Source organism: Acanthaster planci, linkage group LG01 (genome assembly GCF_054643075.1).
Source record: "Acanthaster planci isolate LZ-2023a linkage group LG01, COTS_SCS, whole genome shotgun sequence".
Classification (NCBI taxonomy): domain Eukaryota; kingdom Metazoa; phylum Echinodermata; class Asteroidea; order Valvatida; family Acanthasteridae; genus Acanthaster; species Acanthaster planci.
In genome coordinates, this window is record NC_141777.1 from 8,917,471 (window position 1) to 8,941,931 (window position 24,461).

Genomic DNA, 24,461 nt, shown 5'->3' on the forward strand with positions numbered 1-24,461 from the left:
AAGTCAATGACAAACATGAAAGACGAGGAAAGAGAAAATAGTGGGTGAGTGACACAGGAGATGTGGGGGGGGGGAACAAAGAACTCCTCCGTCAGCTCTCCCAGTCTAGAGTTGCCGGAGTTATCGACTGCGCCGAGGCAATGAACTCCTACACTTCACGTTCCTGTGGGAAAATCTCATGCTCGGGTTGTTCAATGATCAGATTCTCCCAACCCCCCCTTCAATTCATGCCGCCATTGTATGCTGAGGGTTGCATAAGGATATTGTTACTTGGATGTACCGTATGCTTCTTCCTAACTGAGGGTGTGTGCTTTATGAGTCAGTTCCCTTTAGGCCTTCCGGCAAACTTTATGCACGTTGGCAACCGGATCCAACACAGAAAGCCCTCAGGCCACTATTTTTAAAAAATCTTGTTTTACTTTTCGTTCAAAAGAGCGCACTGAGGCCTTTGTTTTTGATGCATCACTCAGTTTGGGCATTCTGATGAAAACAGACATTACGTTGATGAAAAATATTGATGGCTCCCAATCAATTTACATAGGGCAAGCTGCTACTTTTCACTCAGAAATGGTGCTGGTGACGTGAGACTCATTTTGTCGGGGTTGGATAACAGTTTACAATGATGAACTGATCTTCACTTCTCCTGAGTGATATCTATCTAATATATGGGCAAGTCTAGAGTTACTACAGTCAGAGCCATATTCTTTTGTCACGTGTAATCAAACCTGATTGCCAAAAAAATCACTTCATGTGTACATCGAAATACTGTTAGCGCTGGTCAAAAACATTTGGAAACAGTTTCATCACATGAAATGACGGGGGAAAGTAGTGTCCGACATATTACTGCAGGTGTCAAATTGCATTGCCATGATGTCATGAGTGCTGAAAAACACCTTTTCACACACATGCACAAATAAGTTCAGAGAAAAGTAAAGGTAGTTAAAGGGTCTCTAAAAACACAGGATAAAAAGTGAAATAACACTTCCTGAATATGCATCTCCCACATTCATAATTCTCTTTCAAACAATTTTGTTAGGGAACACAAAGAACACCAAAGAACGCCGTGTTAAAATGATCTGCCAAATCCCCACAGAGCCTGGGGACGGGTGATCTTTTTTGAAAAGGGTGCAGAGAACTCATGAAAGATTCATGAGTCGATGGCTATTGATTCTGGTAAGTCTTTGGCCACGTCAGTCTCAGACAGCGCTGCAGCCAGCTGTAACTTACTGCTTCATTAGACTCGTCATTGGGCACACATTGTTGGCCTTGAAGTTGTGCGTGATCTTCAGGAGACCATCAAACCACTCCTGCATGGAGATGATATATATGGGGGGGAAAAAAAAGGAAATCCATTAAAACCCATTACAACCAGATGGGAATGGGAGAGGAGGAAGTCGATGAGATTCAATACCGAGGGTGTCAAGGTGAGGCCACGGTGGGGGTCAGGGGAAGGATGAGCACTGGCATTTCAAGTATGGCAGTGAGTTTATCAGGCCTTCATCCATCTTGGTCTTGCTCCCTGAGCCAGGTATAGGGATGGTTTTTGAAGGTGGTAATTACATCATTGGCACGAGCAGGAAAAATTTCATTTTTCAACATTTTATCCACAAGAACAGAGTTCACTCTGGCCAACAAATGGACAACTGCAAAACTGTTTTACATCTAGGCCACACAGCCAAACAAGCTCTTTAAATGTTTCTAGCCACAAAGAAAGCCCAATGAAGGTTAAATAAAAGAACGACTTGGCGGGGGGGAAACTGTGACGAATTTCCCAAAGAGCAAAATACATGTAGGTTTAATCATTTTCAGTGACACCACCCAAACCATTTTCAAAATTCCTCTCATAATTTTTTTTCAACACTACATGTACATGTACAATCATAAACCACTCCAGAAACATGCACTCATCTCTGCTGTACATGGATATCATTACTCGGTAAAGACAAATCATGAACATGAACTGCATGTACATCAGTGCATTCTTGTACATGTCCCACCGGCAGGCCTCTTACAGCAGCAAGCCAGGGACTATATGACATCACAGAACAGGCTACACGACCCTCCAACCGGTCGCTATGCACTTAGAGCCGGTTGCTATGTGATGTCATTGAAATCATTTTGGGTGCAGGAATTTTTTTTTTCCTGGGCTAGTGCATCACTCAGGCAGAGCTGTTGTTTCAGTGGATGCCTCAATCCCTATTGCCATGGTTTAGGGCATGCAGGCTGCATAATGCCTGGAATATGCAAACATTGCCAACTGCCTCTGTAGGCATTATCTCTTTAATTTGGTCGTTCTATTTGTTTTTTGTAATATCTATACGCCTTACCATTAGTCAGTAATCAAGCCATTGTACAAGCGTGCTGTTCTGGCTAAATCAGAAAAACACATTTTGGCCACTGAAAGAAAATTTGGCAGAGATTCTAAGAATAGCAAATCAAACACTTGTACAGAAGTTGCAAATTAACTGTGTACATGAGAAGATTGAAAAAGAACAACCAGGAAAATCAGTGGTGGCTAACTTCACTGAAAATAACATGTACGTATCTTCACGCTGAAATGGAAAGAGGGCCCTGACATTTTTGCCAGAAGTGCCAGGTACACAGGAAATTCAAATATCTGTATTGGCTTAAAATTTGTACGTCAAAAACAACAAAACGACAAACAAAAACTGAGATCCAAAAAGAATATAGTAGGATCACATGTACATCCTTGTTCAAGGTATATCAAGCATATAGAGCTTATCTATGGCAGCCATCTTCCCGGTCAGTGTTTTGTTCTGCAAAGATACACATGGGTAGACCTTTTGCGCATATCCCCCATAACAAAAGCACTGATCGGGAAGATGGCTGCCGTGCAAAAGCTCTATAAGTGTATATTTCAAAAAGATCCCTCTTCCATCAAAGACCCAGAATAAAAACCTTTCCAGATTTTCAAAATAAGCACTCAAAAAATGTACAACTAACTGCCGACTATTTCTTGGGAAAATGTCTTATCACATCACAAGTACTTCACTATAAGCGCACGCTTTTTGTGTTGTTTTGTTTTCACATGTTTTTTAAACCTTCCCTTTGATCAGGCAGCAATTCATGCCCAGAGGCACTTTTATTTTTTGCTTTGTTAACTGGAAAAGGCCTGCCCCATATTTCATACCTTAACGACGTATAGCTTTCATGCAACCCCTCCAAAGACAATTTCCCACTTCCGGGGGGGGGGGAAGGGAGGGGAGGAAAATGACAAGTCTCTCCCTCTCTCCAGGATGTTAACATTCAATCTGCTTTTGGTTTTGAGAAAGATTTCATGTTCGGACTCCGGAGGGATTAAAAAAAGACAGAGAGCGAGTTTGAAGCTTGAAAATGCCGGAGACCTAATGTGATACAATTTTTGGAGGAGACAATTTAGGAACCATCTGACTTCAGGCAAAAAGTGACCTTTACAGTGTGCAACATCTTCTTGTTCAAATGTCTTTCAGCTGAGGATTTTGCTTCTGCCTTTTTTCTGTTTCTGTTTGAGCTTCTGTTTTGGGTTTCTTCTTACACCTGATGAAAAAATCCTGATATTACAAATCTGGTGTGTGAAAGCCATAATGTAAGGCTTATTTCCATTTCCCATAGGCTCACAGGTTATTTCCAACTACAGCTAAAGTAATTCTGGTGTGGCCACGTTGAGGTGTGTGAACATCACCTTGTGGCAAAGTAAACAGGCCTTTAATCTACACTGTACCCGCTCATGACGTCTCGATTAAAGTCAGTCAGAGGCACGTGTAATTTGATCAGGTTCAAGGTATAAAAAGTGGACTCGGCTCCATGTCCCTTAGAGATTTACACTTTGATGGAGTCAGCCAGCAATCAGTAAGAGGTATCCCTCACCCACAGAGCCCCCATTTTTAATCATGGACCAGTAACATGGCTCAAGATTTTGCCCATGCAGACGTGTGAAGGTCTTCCTATTTAACACCTGGCGGGCATCTATTCCAGCTTCTGCTGTCAAGAATCCACACTGCCATTCACTGAAAAGTTTGGTCTGATTACTATTTACATCTTTGTATTTTCAACATATGTTCAAATATTTTCAACTCCATGGTAAACCCGGCACTGCTTCACACTTGTTCTGTGCAAACCAAGCTTCTCGGAAGAAGTTCAACCAGGAAATAAGCATAACAATGTACAAGTCGGGTTGAAAATCTCAACCCTGGTCCAGAGCAGGGTTGAGTTCAACCAAGGATTTAAGTCCATCTCAGGGTTGAGGAAGAATTGGTGCGCGGTTGAACATTTTCAACGGCGCAAAGTGTGAATCGTCGCCAGTTTTCCACCCTGCATCAACCCTGATATTTATCTGGTGTGAAAAGGCTTTAAGTCACTCTACTGTGACTGCTTGTATTTTCTTCAAGAGCCTAGATGAAAGTATGACCTCCTGGCATTTCCATCCCAGGACCTGTTGTGGCCGTAAATGCACTGAGGTGTGATGAGATGGTATCACAGGAGAAACCCTTATTTTATAAGGCCATGTACATGTACGTGTAATCTGCAGATTGAGAGAGCGAATCAGTCTCATATGCAGGACTGAGGAAAGTCCTGACGCCACCTACCTGAGCCAGTTCGGATGTGGAGGCCACCATGTGCATGTAGTTGATGTTGACCAGGTCCAACCCGCTGCACACCGTGATGGTCCGGTCCTCCACGTTTCCCTTGGCGTAGGGGTCCAAGATGGGCCCCACTTTGCTCAGGTAACTTGCCTCCTGCAGAAGACACAAATGTAAGATGGACCTCCAAGCTTATCAAAGTATATCACACCTTGGGAAAGTGCTGGTGAAAGTGAAAACTTAGTAGAATGTAACCTGAAATTTTTTTTTCTGAATCTGCCACTTTGCAGAAACCTGATAACACAGTATTTGCACTACTGAAAAGCCTTCAGGGGCTAAAAGTGACTGGGCTGAAACTCCTACAATCTTTCAGAGTCTTAACCCAAAAATCAAAGGATTGCTAGCATGATTTTTCAACACTTTATACAAAAATCTTGAATCATCAGAGCAAGAGGAGAATTTCTCCTGCTGGGTGCCTTAAAAGAAATTGCCCTTTCACCAAAAATTTCACAGAGAGTCGGATATCCTTTAACATTAAGACTGATGTAAAGCATTTTCATGATAGGATAATTTGCGTCGAAATGGCATTCATCATCGGACAGCGACATCTAATGCACACCGCCAGACTCAATCGTGGCAGCTGGCTGTTGTCTGGGCAACAAATGAGAACCCAGGATTCATTTCCTCGAGAGACAGATGCGCGCTTTCCACTTCTGTGGGAAAACAATAAAAACCGGCCGGAAATCTACTGCTAAGGGACAGCTGACGCCCATGGACAAACCGCTCCTAGTAATTGGGAGGTACAAAGGACAAGTCAACTTTCGTGAACAGGGACCGTGCAGAACAAATAAAAACAAAAATGTTCTTCCTCAAAAAAAAAAAATAAAAAATTCCATGGAATAGAGGAAAACCACACTTGAAATCTGCGGCCCATCCACAATTTTATTTCCTCAAAAAAGACTTAAAACCCATCAGTTCTTATCAAGCCCACAGACTCAAATTATTTATTTGATATGACATAATTTTTTTTTTAATTTTGAATACATAAATATTTGTCATTCACCAAAACACTGCATTTATACTTTCAGCACTAAATAAAGGCAATGATGTATAATGCCGAAGACATTCTTTCAAAAAACAAAGCCACGTCCGAATTACTTGGCTCCAACCACTTGTCAAATAATTCTAATTTCAAGCTGCAGCAAAGTACATGTAGAACAAGAAAAAATGAGATTTCATTTTCAGTTTAGGATGGTAATGTACAGTACATGTACATGTTTGCTTAATGTGGCAATTGTTTCAGTGAACTTCCATGCAGTGCTGTGGTCATGTGCCCGAGAGACTACCACAAGACCACCACAAGACCTCCAGTCTGAATTCAAGCCACAAGCTACTCAAATGAAATGCACCAAAAGCATTCCTTCAGTCATTTTTCACCCTCTTAAATGTGACTGGTCTTGTAGACTGGCCTTGTGAACAGTCTTGTAGTTTTAAGCTACAACACAGTGACGTAACATTCAATCAGAAAAGGAACCTCTGTCCCATCTGTCGCAACCTTTGCATGGCATTGCACTGAAAATACCAATGGCAACAAACCGATATACAGGGTGTCCCAGAAAAAAACAAACCCTGAGGAAAGGAGTTTATATGCCCAAACCATGAGATATGATTATAACGTATAAGGATCTCCGAAAAGAAGAAGCAGTATTCTTTCTACTTTGATGGTATCCCTCCTGTCATGCATTACTGAGCACCATTGTCTTGAAAATGGGGCATCCGAACTCAGTTGTAACACTTTGGATAAACCAGTGAATGAGGTTGTCCTCTGTCATGATTGTCCTGGATAAGATATCAGGGGCACACCAAATATTTACACATTACGTAATTCACAATTAATTAGGCACCGACACCGTCCGCGTGTCCAAGTCCATTCCTCCTGTAACTGGTTCCCCTTGGCTGTTCGACAAGTTGCTGTTGAACTGCAGCAACGTGCTTGGGAGGCTTGAAAGCTCTGGTTTTCAAGAAATTTCGTCACGACAAACACTCTTTGCTCTTTGGTAAGTTGCACCATGTTGCAGACTTGCAGTCCTGCTTCGAACACTTTTCAACACTGCACTGGCCTACCTTGGGGCAAGTCAACACATTTAAACCAGATTATTGCATAACTTGAAAGTGACAAAAGGCAATCTTCCCTTATTAACATGACCTTTTGTTGTCACTTTCAACCAGGACAAGCAGGGTTTGGTTTCTGGGGCACCCTGTACATGTATCTCCGTGCAGAAGTGCCACACACCAGGGACATGGGGGTTACGATTAAACTTGTGGACAGATATTTACAATTTGCTTCCGTTTTATGTTTAATTGGCCAAGCATCACATGCATGTTACAAAAGACCTGCTCACATTTCCCTACATAAAAACCCGCAGATTGGTTGCAAATGTTCATTCAAAATATTTCTTCTGGTTCCCAACTGTTGTGTAACATAACACAGGTTGATATTTTGCTAGGTATACAACAGTTTGGCGACTGAGTGGGCGATAACTGTAGCTCATCGATATCTCTGCCTGTGGGGGGGGTTATGGCGGGGATACATTACGTGCTACAAACTGAGTTATCGAGGGGGTTGACATTTTGAATCTCAAGGTCTCCGGCCACTTTCTGGGTCTCCCCCACTTCACTATGATGGAGCACGTCTCAGCCAACATTGAGACCGAGCCCCTGCTACCGGTAATTAATTTAATAAGTCCCCCCCTCCCAGCTGACTTTTCATTTGAGTGAAAGGTAATTACCACCTGACATTTTCAAAAGAAAGCTCACGGAAAAGCAAAAGCAAGAGCTGGCTGTTTCCAACAATGCTGATGTGCCCGATGCAGTGTAGGGAGGTTGCCAGTCAACATTATATAAGGCAATCAAAATGACGGGAGCCCTGTGATTAAAATGCAGGTAACCACATTTGGTTCAGTTGGGTTTATACACATGTAACTCTACTGAACAAAATGAGTCGCAAGTCACCTGAGCCAATTCTGAGTTAAAGGTCTTTAAAACATCCAGCACAATATAGATCAATAGGAACCCTCATCGGTTTTCACCCACACAATGTCCATTTTCATTAGGTTGCCAAGCTTAGTGATACAACAGAACGAAGGGCGCTGTTTGATCTTTCCATGCAAACCAAAACAACGTTTCTGACAAAATGGACTTAAGCCTCATTTTGTCGGATCCAGTCAACCTCCACAATCCTTCAAGAGGCTCAATCAAGCAGGTTGACACATGTGCGATTCACAGAGAGGGTACAGGTACATGTATATCTATCAAGGCAATCCTCAAGTTTTTCCCATTCAAGGCAGAAATTCCTCCTCCTCAGGGATTGGAAACATTGGCCATGCTTAACTGAAAGCTAGGAAATAAGCATAACATTTACATTTTTACAGATGATTAATATTTAAGCAAGTGCATTTTCCTTATTTTCTTTTTATGTTGGTGAATCTACAAATTCACAAATGAAGGACAAACCTTTCTGAATATAATTTCTGATATAGGTCATGTCAACGTAAAGAAAAAACACATTTTGTCGATAAACACTGCTTACAACTAAGACCAAATCATCAAGAGTGGAATAATAATAATATAGATATGGAGAGCGCACTTATCCAGAAACCAGTCAAGGTGCAATTCCATTATTATTATATGAAAATACTACTTAGTATAATAATATAGATATGGAGAGCGCACTTATCCAGAAACCAGTCAAGGTGCAATTCCATTATTATTATATGAAAATACTACTTAGTATAATAATAATATAGATATGGAGAGCGCACTCATCCAGAAACCAGTCAAGGTGCAATTCCATTATCATTATATGAAAATACTACTTAGGACCAAAAAACTTTGTACAAGAACCATGCCAGCTATTTCTGTGTCTGTTTCGGGAAGGCTCCTGCCAAAGCTCAATCCTGATTCCGGAGAGCAATTCTGGCTTCAGTTTCCATCCACTCCCCGGGCTCAGTGTGAGAGGGCAAAACCACAAGACGACAGAGCAGGGCCGAGGAAAGATGCAAGTAAATGTGATTAGCAGCAGAGCAGTAAACTATCTGCAGTGAGAGAGGAGGGTTTCCTCCAGCAACTAGCTTGGAGGAGTAAATTGGCCTTGACATCAACTATCCCAAGTGGCTGATTTCAAGACCAGATTTGAGACATGCCTTCGGAGATGACGACAAACTCTGCCGAGCAGATGGATCAAGAGGCATCAGATTTTTTTTTCAATTTCATTAATTTAATTTTAATGCTAACATTATCCTTAAATTCATGCCTTCTCTCATTTTGGTAAGATTTGAAATGTCAACTCACCCTGAAAAGTGGGGGAAAATTCATCACGGTTGAACCAAAAATTACAAAATTGTCCATTAATCTTGCATGTTTTGTAAGTGAAAAGGAGTGTGAAAAACAATCGCTCACAATTCTTGGGAGTATTTGTATTCATTTCAATAAGAACTGGAACACAGACGTGCAGAAGGCAGCCGAACAAATCCAAATTACTGTCAAATGTTAGGCACTTTTCTAACTACCTTGAAACTCAATTGAACTTTGTAAATGGCTGATGAATATGATATCAAATATGACACCAAAAGCCAGAACCTTATCATTGAGAAAATTTGTGTCTATAGATCCACCATCTGCATAAGGGCCCCCTATTTAAATTCTATGGTTCTCATTTCCGACCAACCCTATTTTTGGATTCCGACCTCGAAAAAAACAAGCCTTCTTTTCCACCGACCCTGCAGAAAGGACCTTGCCTATTAAAAAAAGTAGGTTGTGATGACCTATACAAAAACAGCGCTGAAAAAATAGATTCCGCCCAAACATCAACGTAGCAACAGTCAAAATCTACAGTACTGCACCACTACCAGACCGAGCAGTACCATACCGCACCCAATGTACTTCATGTACGGAGCGCGATGGAAAAACAGAACTGCATGCAATATGTACATGTACATACACAGTGCACACATGAACACCATACGATGTCTTGACACTGGCTCCAACGAGGTGATAAGTATACATGGTGCACTTTGCATGGTTTATTCATGTCATCTGTATGGCAGCAGCATGTTTTTGGTTTTCTTTTTTTTCAAGGATTTGTTTTTCCCGACCGATCCACCCTCCTTCCGTCAGAAAAAGATACGAGAACCACAAAATATAAAAAGGGTGTCCTTAGGCAAATGCCTGTGACAATTCCAAGAGGTAGCTCACTCTGCTTTTACAAAGTTTCAGTACATGATGATCAATTAATTCCAACCAAAATAAGTCCAGCCATATATGTACAAATAATCTATGTCACATAAACACCATCAAGACCATGAAGAATGTACATGTATGCATACAAAATACAGTCTCACAAAAAATGTTTAATTCCTTCCAATATTTTTTAGCCTAATGCTAAAAGACGGTCTAACTTTAAGTACAGCTCGTCTCTTCCTGTTAGGCATATTACTGGGCAAACTTTGCACTTATTGCCTTATTTGCTTAGTACATATCTGGTTGCCTTGGACAACTGAGTTATAGTCCAACAACCATTTCCCTCCCCAGGGTGCTTGTTGTTTTGGACCAGCATGACAAAGATCTTTGCCTTCATCAAGACAGCCGTGTTATTTATTCACAAGACAACATGGCGGGGGGGGGAATAGGTTTCCCGGGAAGAGGATGTCTAGGACAAGACCCCGCAAGTGACTTGGCGTGGTCTTCAACTGCAACCACATGTACGTCCAAAATTTGGCGTTTGTCAGTACAAAAACGTTCAGTAAAAACACACACACAGCCAGCCAGTCACTGGTTAAGGTTCCTGCAGTTCTTCTGCACCCACAATGCATTACCAATGTATGCAGTTTGACAGCTGCATTCGTTACATCCAATTGAATCCCACGCAGTTTACAGAAAATTATCAGAAAAACAATCCAGGTTTTCAAAAATTAAGGTGGGGGGGTTTTTTGGGTCCAAACTTTTGCACATTCTTAATCTTGGTGTCCCTTTGTGGGCTGTACGTTTGAAATCCAATTTCAACAATATCTTTATGACATTTGTATGTAATTGCCGACTCGTAATTCTAATAACTACCGGTCCGTGCTGTAAACATTTCATAGATGAGCGTATCTCCTTGAGTTGTTCTGAGGGAGACGAGTCTTTTTCTCTTTCCCTCCCATTTGACGCCACATCTGTACTGTCGAACGTCCCAACCACTACACTTTCCAAGTGACAAGAGGATTATTGGGGAATGCTCATCAGCATAAACATTCATTATCCAGATCTTATATGACAGGTGGGAGCAAGAAAGCCCACAAGAAAAAAAAAAAGGGAAAAGGGGAAAAAAGGTCCCTCCCTCCGGCTTACGGCTCGGAAAGCAATTAATGTGCAAAGCCCGTCTAGCCTACAAACACACCCGGCCAAGCATTCCCGATGCCCGGATCAAAAATCTAATTTTGAGAACGGGCCTTAATTTGACAGCTATATATGCTAAGCCGGCCGGTACGATGGTGACGAAAAGATACCTTGGGGTTGACATCAGGTACCATCGTATTTGCGCGCAATGACTTCTTAAGGTCAAATGGTCAATTGTAACAGCGGCGCGGGACACTGGTTGGCACAGGCCAGCCAGCAGTCATGTAACAGCTGGGCCGTACTACACTGAATAGCATCTCACTTTGATACTGACAATGTTAGGAACTCCATAAACAACACCATGATGTAATATTAATTACAGTCTCCAGATGGTACGCTTCCTTGACCTGAAGAGCCTCGTATATGAATACACTGGTCTCTTCCAGTACAGTAATTAAGGGGTTTAAGGCCTCAATAGCACGGAAATTGAGACAGTAAAACGATTTTGGTACAACTTGCTGTGATTACTGCAATGAACAAATTTATGGTGACATTATTAAGTTCATGTCACTTCTAGACTTGGTGGATTTTAGTGACAAAGAGTGTTTTATGCTACCAACATCTGTTCCCCCTAACCTTGGCCTTAGCAGACACGTTTTTCTCAGCTTCCTGTAAAGTACTGTTTTTGCATCACGTGAAAATTCTGTGACTTTCATGTGGAATGTTGTACAAACAAACACGGATGCTTTATTTACATCAAACAAAAGCATGGCCCAGCCCTGGAAAGAACCACCACACTAACCTGAATCTCCTCCTGGCAGAAATATGATTTATGTCTGGCTTGAAAGTTTACGGTAGCCACAGTTCCATGAGAACCCAACAGTACACATATATGTACATGAATGTGAAATAGAAATCCGGTTCCCATAAGAACCCAAACACCAATATCCTTGCACACCAACGAGAAACCTCAGCCAACCTGCATTTGGTGTACCGCCATTCCTCGAACCAGTAACATGTTCAATTTTAGCATTCACCAACCAATTTCCAACCCGCAAAAAAAAAGGCCGGCCTGCGGACATGCCATCACATCTCCACTGTTTAAACATCTCTAACCCCCCACATGAGAGAAAATGCAGGGTAACTGGCATTGCCTTGCATTTTAAATATGAAAATTGGAGTTCTTAATTTCCTTTTGGATTACGATTATCAAGCTATGAAGCACGAATCTGACTAAAGGCAATATTCTGTCTCTCAAACACTCTCCTTCATGTAGCTACTAGGTAATGAAATTCAACCCTGGACGGGGAATTGCATTTGCACAAGATGCATCGTGCCATTTACGGCGCGAAATCGTCTACCATAAGTCCACCGAGAGTCCCTAGAAGGAATTATCCTCCAAACAGGTTCCTCAGAGACCTACCCCTTAAAAAAAAAAACTGATAGCTTCTTTCCATTATTAAAAGGTGCAGATACATAAATGGGACGGGTTCACAGAATTAAGTTCTCGTCTCCTGGATCCCCGGCTAGCGTAGCTCTATGTGGTTATAGCTCTGGAGCCCCTCCACACTTAACCCCCCCCCCAACTGTTTCAATCTAATTTTATCTCCTGCCATCTATTTCAATCTTGCGCTATCTTTGGCTCGGCTCTGCTGTGGGTCCGAGCACGCTCTGCCAATAATCGGCCTGATTAGCCGAGCGCATTTTCATATCGAGCAAGCAATGGTGGGAGAGACGCTGCAAGACACAGCCTATCAAATTGGATTTTCGGCGGGTTGATCTCTGCACCCATAGCAGGCCCGAGGGAGACAATGTTGCTGATAATTTCTAGACTTTCCTTACAACATTAATTGGTAGTCCTCTATGGAACAAGGTGATTTATCCGAAAAAGCTTTTCTATTTTAAGTGGGCACTCGCCAATGTTCCACACTTTATACTGATAAGCAAAACACTTTACCAAGACACTAGCTCTTCGGCACTAAAGAGTTGGCCTCGCAGCAAATAGATGGCTACGTAGATGTCAGCGAAAGGCATCCTAAAAATATCACTACAGAGAGTCAAGGCTGAAACTAGGAGAAGCCTTCTGAATGTCTCGGAAAGAACCCTTGGTATGGACAAATCATAGTAGATTAATTATTCTAACACTAAAGCTTTACAAATAAAATTGTACGAACAGCACAGAAATATTGTGCAAAGAAAAGAGACTTTTTTGAAATTCGTAAGGCTGATGGTTCGTTAAAAACAGGCATTTTCACTCAAAACCTGGTAAAAAAAAGGGACTGACAAAATTTGATCAGGCAAGCTTTACTAAGCTGTCTCATGTTAGACAAATACCCTCTGAAAAATACACATACTTCATTTATGTTCCCTAATCTCCTCCAACAAGTCAAATTAATACGCATCGAGTTTCATGGGCACCTTTAATGGAACAAATACTGCTGAAAGCGTGCTACAGAAACAGCAGCCAATAACAATGCAGCCTCAAACCAAGCCCTTGCATTTAAACGACAAACCTCACTGGCTCACTGCCTTGAACTGACCGCATCTGTGTCAATGGCTCTCGGCATTTCATTAAACCTTGCCTTCAACTGCGGCCATGCACTAGCATTTAACCCTAAAGTTAATGTTCATGTGCGTGGACATGTACAGTATGTCAGCCACAAAGTCCTTTGGAGGAACAAATGCTGCTTGAGTACAAAGTACATGTACATGGACCATTATGTTCTTGATTTTTAAAGTGAGGAATCAATGACTGAGGTTTATTGATTTATTCATTTCTCAGTTTTGCAGAGGTGTAACGGAGGAATGCATTCTGTGGTTATGAGCAACTGTTAATGGATAATCGTTTGTAGCGAAAGTTCCAATCATGATCAGTGTGTTTACATGCAGCCTGATTATATCACCAATTTCTCGCATTTTGACATTTCCGATCAATACATCAAGTGCAATTTGGAGGAAAAGACAGGAAAATGGCACAACAGAATAATGCCAACTTAGCAACTAAGATTCTTTTTACCAGAAAACAGAAAAAGGTTAATTACAGACTTTGCAGTTCAACTTGCCCACACTGTTCTTGAACTGTTGAAGTAATCAGACTGAAGCCAGTATAATATGGAAGGGCTGCGTAGCACCCTTGTATTTTTCAGAGGGTATTTGTCTAACATGAGACAGCTTAGTAAAGCTTGCCTGATCAAATTTTGTCAGTCCCAAAGATTCCTGCAATTTGCCACAGCCAGGCGAGTCAGTATCTGCTTGCCCTGAAGAAGTTACTCAGTTACCGAAAGCTTGGCAATCCCATATTTCAGAGCACTGATTTGATATTATATTGATGCCAGTATAATCCTGATTGCAAACCGTTCCATTTATATGTATCCCCCCTAAAATGCTACCCTATGAAAATAAACTTCAGTCCCAAACAATCCCCCAAATGCCAAAGATTCCTGCAATTTGCCACAGCCAGGCGAGTCAAATAAATGTCCAACACTCGAGTGATGAGTCCTGTACCTCAGCCGTACGTGCATGTTATACCCTACGGAAATTTAACCAGGTGCAACCTTAAACACATCATTTTGCGATACAATTTTTAGCCATTTCTTGACAGGTATAAGTAATAGTATGTGTCCACTCCAGGAAGCTATTCATTTCTGCTCCCCAGCCTTAAATAGTTATTTTCAACCATCAGCGACATATTCCAGATGGTGTGAATGAAAATTGCAGGTGCACGTGCCTGTACGTGTATCTCTCTTCCCCAAGGATTTTTTCATGTGATCCACAGATCTTCTCTAAAACATAAAATTGAAATTGCCACCACTGGCAATTCCTGGAGAGACAGGATAAGTCAAAGGTATAAAGGGAACATATAGTATTTTCTAGTAAGACAAAATAAGACTGTTGGTGTTGAGCAATATTTCACAGTAATGCAGTAAGCACGGTCCTTTAATTTACAATGATGATATCCACAGGTGCAAACAACTCAGCACAATTAAAAACGCAAGGAATGGTGTGTTGAAAATGACAAAATTACAATGATTTCCAGTTGAAAATAAAACTGAACAGAAAACAGCAACCAACCAAGGCAAGTTTCTCTTCTAATATGTTATTTAGACACACATCACTAGTCAACAGAAATGCGACTGACATCTCTTGAGGTTAGGTACCAAATGTGTTATCTGTTCATAGTACATGTACATGTACCAGCAATAACTAAGTCTACTTGTTATTTCATCTCTCCTGGCTGGCACCACCTGTGCCAAAGATTGTTCATGTTAGGAAAAAAAGAGGGACCCGATTGAAAGGACTTTGGCATGTTCCCACAATATTTTGGACAAATGACTATCCAGTGCATGCATGTGCCACATGTACCATGACTGCAACACAGGAATGTGTGTTACTGCAATGACACATACAGGCAAACATACGAGCTCCAGGACATCTTCCTCTTGAATCGCTGGATAAACTGTTTTTATACATTCCGCAGATAGCTTCACTTTGAAACGACACAAACTTGCAAACATTAACCTTTCATTTGCCGTGTTGCATTCGGTTTTTTTGCCACACAACTAACAAAAGGCTGCTGGTAAAAAAAAGGAAAGAAGAATAATTGACAAATCAATCAACGAAGCTCAATCCTGATTGAAAGGATTAAAACAAATTCTACTGCATTACTCGACAATGAACGTACAATGTAAATGCATTCCCCTCTTTAACACTAAAGGAGTAAATGTGGATTGTGAGGCAAATTTCTCAGGCATCTCAATTCTTGTACGATGCTCTCGGGAGCAGTACTCTCTAGTATGGTACTACGAAAGGTGAGAGATTATGAATGGCTTGCATTTTTGGATTTCACATCCCCCATGGTGAATGGCTGATTCCAGAATCGTCTCCATCTTGTCTAGGTCCATTTTGTGTAGTGTCCCATTCTTGTCTGCACAACCCCTCATCATGATGGTCCACGTTCTTTGTGTCATACGATTAAACTGTTAGTTTACATCTGTATGTTAGTTATCTACACTGCCTTTTCTGGAACCCCACCCTAATCCCACCTTCAACGTGGTAAGAACACCTTAACTGCAAACCAACGGATTAACAATATGATTGACGCCAATTTTTCCCCCAAATAATTTGGAGACTTTGTGGAGATTTTTGTTTTTGTGAAGTTTATATACAAGAGTGTACAGGATTAAGCTTGTCAACAAAGAAGTTTGCTGCATAGACTTGTTGAGAAAAAAGGAATGCAGTCCCCATTTGGAGACCCCACGATGCTAGCAAAATGGAGTACACAACAAACTAATTACTGGTACCTGGTGCCAGTCTTCATCAGGTTGACCATGAATGTTCAGTCTAATCTATTTGTCATTCTCCATTGTCCTACAGGGCATCAAAGGAGTCAAATAAGACCATAAAACAGCGCGGGGATATGACTCAGTTGGAAGGGACCACTTCTTCAAATATCAGTGGCAACAGAGCATCCACAAAGAGATCTTTGAGATTCAGAGACTGAGTTGTGGTACAGTTTTTGATTCATCATTAAATACAATCAATACCGACAGACTGAATGAAAGCATGTCTCTTCATTAGTATGCCACCCTGGAGATTGCTCAAGCTATTCTGTGTTGCCAAATCCCTTTATTATATGGGGCAAGAGGTTCGTCATGGAACTGTGGAGACTGGCAGTCTTGAATATGTCCCTCATCAACTCCCTGAACGCTGACGTAGGCAAGCCACTAATGGGAGCAATAGCCCTTTTTCTGGTTACCACATTGCTGAGGCGCTGCTCCATTTATGTCGTCACTGCCATCTCCACGTTTGCTCGGCAGTAATCCGCCTTGCGAGGAGTCCCTCAAGAGCTCGTCCATGGTCGTTGGTGCGGAGCATGCGGGGCCAACAATGCCCAAGGCCAATCATTTCCAACCAAATCCCCATCCGCAATCCTGGCCAAACGGCTAGATGATAATGATGAGGTACCCGTACGGGCGCACTTGCATCCCGCACTGATCTCCAGTGATGATCCTTTGCCGGCTGTATCATGCGAATCACCTGGGGGATGGGGGGAAGGGAGGGGGTGGGAGGGGGGAGGGGAACAGATGCGGAAAGCTGGCATGGAACAAGGCCAAGCCCGAGAATTCTCAGCCTTGTTAGCGCGGGGCCCGGGAGAGACAGGGGCAAATATAGCCACTGCGAGAGTGTGACGTGGGAAAGAGGTTGGAGTACTAAGAATATACCCCTCGTGGGAATTGGAGCACAACTGGAATATCAAGTTCGGGGCTAGCGATCTCAGAGTATCTATCCCTCCTGAAGTGCCTCTGCTGAGAATAGAACTGGAATCTAATTAGAGATAAGACAATCAGTTCTCTATGAACTATGACTCGGAAAGTAGGTTGTATGTCCCCGGGACATATAACTCACTACTGACCTGATATGTGCCTAGTACACGTACACTGCCAAAAGCTGTGCCAAGAATTGGAATATGCTGCATGCTTCTAACAGAACAAATTTCTCATTAAAAGGTCAAAAAATGTCAGAAAGAACACTCAGAACAACTTCATTTCCAATATACATGACGGTACATCTGTACATAACGGCTTCTATATGTAAATCCATTTTCAGTTTTCAAACAGAAGTTCTAATCCTTCAACAGTTCGAAGACTAAGGACTGTTAGGTTTAATATTTCAAGCAACTTCCTTTAAACATCTCTGTTTACTGACATTTGGTTGACTAGTTAGTTTCTGACGTCATAATTGTCTTTGCGCACCACAACTGAACTCAGCGAACCATAAAGTACTTTTGGATTCCACACAAGACCTTGACTTTTAAATAGCAATCAATCATATAGTTTATTTTTATTCACCCACGACGGGTTTATCTGGTCTTAAATTTACCATGATGAACTGTAATACCAGAAATGCTAATCTGGCATTTGGAAGACTCAAAAGCGATACCCTCCAACTCACTTTTTAAAAAATCCAGTTTCTAAACACAAAGACTCTCCCGAACAAATGGTACAGATCTTAATTAGTGTATAAAAAAGTTACATCCAATGTCTCCTTGTAAGATCAAGGTTTAATTAATCCCTACAAAAAATTCAGAGCTGTTGCCAGCCTTTGGTAGCCTTTAACAGCCTCTGATAATTACAAGTACATGTATATTCTTGTTTTATGTCCTGTGTTGCATGGAATTTGGAATCCACAAAACAACAACACATTTGACCGCAACGCACACACGACTTGTGGTACAGAGAATGACAACAGCCAAAGAGAGACAGGGGAAGCTGAGATTATGGGAAAAAGCGAGGCAGGTTTTTTTGGCGGAGGGGGTGGGAAAACCTGCGGGGAGGGGGGAAATGTGGACATTTTTTACTTTCTGTGAACTCGAAACCACACACATGTACATGCACCAACTTAGGGCGAAGCATGAAATGGACATACAGCCACAGAGTTGCTGAAAGTCGCACTTGGAACAGAAATAGACATCCCAGCGACGACGAGCATCTTTGAAGGTTAGCCACGTTAACAGCTGCACCAAACTCAGATTGTACATTGTGACCAAACAATGGCCGTAAATTGCAATCAAAGGCGATTCAAAACCCGAGGTCTATCCTTCTGCTCCATTATTACTGCAGCATGATTTCGCCTTGCAGTTTCAAAGCCTGACCGAGGAAGACTGATACACAGGAGAGGAGCCGCACTGATACATGACCAGTTAGATTTAACACTGCACTCTGCAAATGCCATGTACCTGTATGAGGGTGTATATTTGCTCAACATTTTACGAGTTTCTCACAAACCTGTGTTTGTGTACACAGCATTCTCTGGTAAGCTCTCGATTTCACCCATAGCAATAATCCACGTTTATTGGCCAGTACCAGTATGTACCATTCGTTAACCTGTAGAGATGCTTTTCCTGGCTACAGAGTCACTCATAAGATGGTATCTAGCTTCTGAACAAAAGTGATTGGAGGAACTTCAGTACCACACAGGAAGATTTGATGGTACCAGTACATGTTTATTACTATACCAGTATTTACCTTTTAATAGACACATAATAGTTGGGTCTATCAAGATCAAACCCATATAAATATTCACTCGTTAAATGCTAAGAAAGAAAGCAAACTGACAAGGCTGCCCTTGTGCATATTTATCAAACTTCATTGGTTGAGAATTAACAAGCTCTTGAAGGTTTGCATGGTGGAATACGATAAGGTAGAGGGTTTGCCGATACACCATGTGGAAAATATCTCTTTTGAGTATGCGGATACACCATGTGGAAAATATCTCTTTTGAGTATGTGTGGTTCTGAAAAGAACCGGTTACTCGACATTTCGGACAGTGAGTGCTCTGTCTGTCTTCAGGACTGATGCAATCCAATACTCAAAAGAGATATTTTCCACATGGTGTATCCGCAACCCTCTACCTTATGGTTGAGAATTATTTGAAAATTTGTAAAATATTTCAGAAGCTCTGGAACAACTACCAAATAAATTTGTGAATGCATGTATCAACAGTCGTACATGTACATGTCTCTTCAGTTACAACACTGCTGGACATCAGCATCAAAACACGTAGTGGATTGATTCCCGTAGGAAAAAATCCTCCTTCCCAAAAGTTCATTATCCTTAGATGGATTCTTACAAACTTTGATATTTTGTATAAGCACCCCCCCCAAAAAGTCACTGCGTAAAAGAAAAGGTCTGTCTTCGGCTGTGTAAACACTCGTAGAAGAATGGCACACTCCAGTGTACAGACTACCAAGTACCAAGTCCCTGCAGACAACCGCTTAACAGTTGAAGAGCTGCTCAACATCCATGTTCTTTCAAACTGTACATGTATGTTATGGGTTGGATGCCGACAAGAGCAAGAACTCATTCCATCCACGATTAAAAAAGTCACATTCATATAGGCTTCCTGGAACTGCCACCTGAGGGGATTTCAAGCGATCATCAATCTCTGAGAACTTTTTTTGGGGGGGGTCTGTCCAATTTTATGTCTATTCCATATTTGAAACCAAAGAACAGTGTTCTCCAGTGTGTAACTCATAGCTACAGGTGCCAGGGGAAGCATTTTAGCAGCAAGTCTCAGCCTTCTGAGAATGCCAGACTCAATTAATGCCTTCTTTGGAAAAATGACGGGAGGTGTAGCCCCACAAAGAGGGCTAGAGTTACATGTAAGTGATTTGCAACTTGTAAGACTTCTAATGTACATGTAGCCTCCAAAGGAAGCTGCCCAGTCTGCAATGTCAGGTAATGTACCGAAGTTGTATTTTCGGATGCGCATCATGTGCAGTATCTGTGCAATGCAATATCTGCTAAGTTGACGCCATTTAAAGTCGTATGTACAGCAGACCAGATGGCATAAGCATGGGAGCCGTGACATCATCAGTAAACTAGATCAAGTTGGTTTTTCCCATGAGCATTCTCACTCCCCTCTTATGTACAGTGGTGACAGATGTTGGAACATTCACAGTTTACACTCCACGGATGCCCACAAAGCGGCCAAAATTTCACTCCTATCAATGGAGGGATGCATGATTAGCGACTTGTGACCATAATAAACTGCTCTTCTTATTAAGTCTCATGTAGTTTGCAGTAACCAAATATGCATGTTAAGAATTCTTTGACCCCCCAAAACCTGACCAAGCCCAACCAAACAGATAAGAGCAAACAGCAAAGCCTTCATGGAATTTTGTATTAAACATGCAAAGAACTCATAAATGTACATGTACATGTACCTGTATAGCAAACAAAAAGAGTTAATCTGTCGTTTGAGAGAAATACATGCCAAATGGACGACACACAGGTGCAGATTCTGTCAGCATCAATCACCATGTTTCTCTAATGAAGTCCCCAATGTTGTAAAAAGGAGCAAACCACGTTGAGAACCCAAAAGACAGAAGGCAATGAGGCCCCCTAATTTTTCTCAGGGCCTGTTTGTACAACACGGATCCGGATCGCGATCAGTGATCGGACAGTGGTTCAATGACATCAGAACCAGCATCATGACTAAAGCGAACCCGGTCTGGGATCCCTGATTGAGATCCAGATCTGTATGAAACAAATAGGCCCTGAGAACGAGGCCCCAACAAGTCAAACAAGATAACAGCTTCAGTGTTACATAAAAGATGTCCCCATTCAAAACTACAGGCCCATGACATTTTAGCCTGTGACACCCCTTGAAAAATAAATCAGTCCCTCCCCTCCATGAGCGGCCGGGAGATGCGAGAAATTTGACGGGAGGTGGGAAGTATCAAACACCTTTCATGAGGGAGGGCTATGTACAGTGGACTGGTGCATCCTTAGCCACTCTAGTAATTCCCCAATGAATTGGGGGCTCAGTGCCTCTCCGTGGCAGCTCTGACGTCAAGCATAGTGGAGCACTCTGCTCTCACTTGCGCTGAGGGTCAAAAAACTTTTCTAACACAATCTTCCCCTACATTATCTCTCTCTCTCACGTGCATTCTCCAACCTGTGGATTGACGAACCTAACTGGGACGCCTGATAAAATCTTCCCAGAGGACCTTCAGTACCTATCCCCAACTCCTTGTATCAGCAGTTGATGACACCTCCGTGCAAAATATGCAAAAATCTCCTCCATCCTGTCAGCAGGGCTCCTCAATAAGCCTCCATCCCAGTATATTTCTCGTTTTCTTACAAGCATAGGCCCCTGTTCTTTTGCACTAGGCAACCCCGGCTTCAGCCTTGCACATTCCCTCATCTTGGCCTATGAGATAGGTGTCCGACCAAGATTGCCCTGGGTCTGACCCGGATTGCCCTGGGTCCGACCCGGATTGCCCTGGGTCACCCATCCCCTCGTTATTTCCTTCATGCCCCCAGCTTCCACCCTAGAGGCTCTCCTTCTGAGACATTACCAGGACATGACGTAATGGATGGCACCCCAACATCATGCTTTAGACATTCTGTTTTTCCTGCCTGGATGCTGCTCACTTCCACCTTGTGTGCTCTTTCATTCCACTCTGATGCTTCCGACTTCGGCATGCTGATGTAGCCCCATTGTCAGGAATGCATTAAAAAATTCTCTGCCAAGTACGGTACTTCCAAGTTGTAGTTGGAATTCCATTATTTTCTTCTAAGTTCCCAAACTACATGTATTCTTTTAATCCTACCAGTTTCCTTCCCACCAATTCCAAGGAATACCTGAAAAGTTTCTCGGATAATTTTCCTGGCATTATCTTTTCACAGAAATCAAATGTTTTCGAGTTATGCAGCCCAGGAGACAAAGTCTTCCTTTTTCAAGAAAGAAAATGACGTTGGATATTTGATACAGAATGAAACAGGTGATTCCTGCTAGCAGTTTGCAGCAAGTACATGTATCAGGTGCAATCGCTTTTGCAAAGGGTAAATGGTATATATGTCAAAACTCTCCTTAGGTTACTTAACCCTAAATTACCCCTGAATCAGCCAGAGGCAAACACCTTCTTTTCATATATATAGGTACTCTGATATTTCAGGACAGCACGGCTATGGCCAGGCTTATAGAAGATATCCGTCACATGATTTTTGATGGTCAGCATTCAATTTACACAAATGTGTAGAAATGCATGCACTTGGAAGTCTCTCAACATTCGTGCGAACCGGTACATGAAATCACCAATAGAAATACCCAGATTCAAAATGGCACACGCCTCCACAGACATGGTACATTTCCTGAAATGCCTTTGCCAGTCATGTTACATCATTTGAAAACCTCTATAGATACATGTAAATCCAGTCACCATGGTAATATTATCATCGATCATCTACAGTGGCCTCTGTCATTGGCGGTGAGCCTTATGGTAACTGTTCTGCAGAAGCGTTGTTCTGTGACAGTTGCTCGGTACAATAAGTCAAAGTAATACTTTCTGCCACAATGGGGGGTCCACAGAGGATGTCCAGTCAAATATGCTGGATTCATCTACATTACTTTGTACGGTGCTTTTCTCTTAACCAGGAAATGTCATATATTCACTGCACAACACCCGATTAGGGAAAATTAGCTATTTGAAAGTGTGTAGCCTTTTTGATTTAGCTTTTTTTTTTTCATTTACCCTATAAAAAATGACTAAGCTAACAAGAATGTACATACTTGAAGGTACATACATTACAGCATATCCTCAATCTTGGCATGCATGTCGAACATGTTCCCTCCCCCCCCCGGCTAATTTGTCATGGCACTGCAGTAGATTACTTTTCAACTGGTTGGGAAAACTAGACAAAACTAACCAAAAAGATGTCCAAGGACATACGTGGATGTACAATGGATTCTTCATCATGGACGAAATCTACAACAGCACTGATGGTGAGAAGTTGTGTAATACTTTGTCTGCGAGATGAAGATAAAAATGGAATTCTTGGAACCTGTATGGAATGGCATGTAATAAACATGTCCATGAAAACCACATAACAGGGAGTTCATTAACTCATGAAAGATGATTTTTATCCTGTCTTCTTTGCTGGAGAAAAAGGGGCTATGAAGGAATCTGGAGAGTTGGCTGCTAATCATCCAGTTTTTTCAAAGTTAAATAAATTAAAACTAACCAAGCTCAAAACAGCAGGTTAAATTTGGTACCTTAACAATCAAAAGGACAGGTAATGACCTTATCTCTACTCCCATCCCTCAGATGGCCATAATGAATTGGAACAAGTCTTTAGAATAGCTCCTACATACTGGAATGACAAGGAGCCACCCCACTCATGTCTATACTCTAACTGGATATTGCACTGGACCCACCCAAAGAAGATGGCTATCACCACATTCTGTGCAGCAGGGTCCACAATACACGTTTGTAACTGTCCAAGTTCACAACTCCGGTAAAATGCAGGGCTCAGATTTCGACTTTTTTGGGGCACTGCCATTTTGGCCTCAAGAAACGGGGCACCTCGGCCAATAACAGGGGCAAACAAGACAAAAATTTCTCCAAAGGAAAGGCACTGAGACCAAGGTGTAAAATATTCTGCAAAACGGGTTACGAAACTGATAAAACGAAAAATAGCTTTTAATGTACTTGAGCTATAGTACACTATTTAAACATTTTATAACCCATGACAAAACATCATATTTAATACAGAAAGGAAACGGCACATTTTCTGACAAAGGATTTCTTAATTTAGAGAAAATTAATTCATAAAACAGAATTCCGGTGAATAAAACCATACATGTAGATTAAACAAAGAGAGCATGTTTTGTTTCAACTTTGACGCATCTTTTCCGTCGGCACAGTGCGAGCTTACCAACCTCATTGCCCCGTAAAGTTGACCAACCCATAACATCACGGAATCATCAGTGATGCACATGTAGTTGAGTCTTCTGCGTGCGCGCATATGCAATCCAAAACTACGGGGACAAAAGACCTAGCCGCAACAGTGGAGGCCCGTTTCGGACACAGTCTAAGCCCACGTACACATGTGCGAGCCGGGTTGCTGCACATTATGCCAACCAAGGCTGGCTGGCCCCACGCACATGTACCTTACATGCCTGCAGCGAATAACCATCCACCGAACATTGGGCCGCAGAACA

General features: G+C 42.0%; 1 protein-coding gene across 21 annotated transcripts in view; it reads right to left on the reverse strand.

The window, feature by feature from the left end:
• Window positions 1-24,461, reverse strand: part of plcb4 (phospholipase C beta 4) — a 131,944-nt gene that overhangs the window by 48,836 nt on the left and 58,647 nt on the right. For all 21 annotated transcript variants that reach the window (XR_015427495.1, XM_087144947.1, XM_087144942.1 and 18 more), the window contains exons 5-6: window positions 4,587-4,736; window positions 1,228-1,307 (exon numbers count right to left, since the gene is read on the reverse strand). Coding sequence is in view for 20 of the 21 variants with exons in the window: in XM_087144947.1 (XP_087001073.1) it covers window positions 1,228-1,307; window positions 4,587-4,736 (230 nt within the window). In the remaining variant the exon portion in view is untranslated. The remainder of the gene's footprint in view (window positions 1-1,227; window positions 1,308-4,586; window positions 4,737-24,461) is intronic.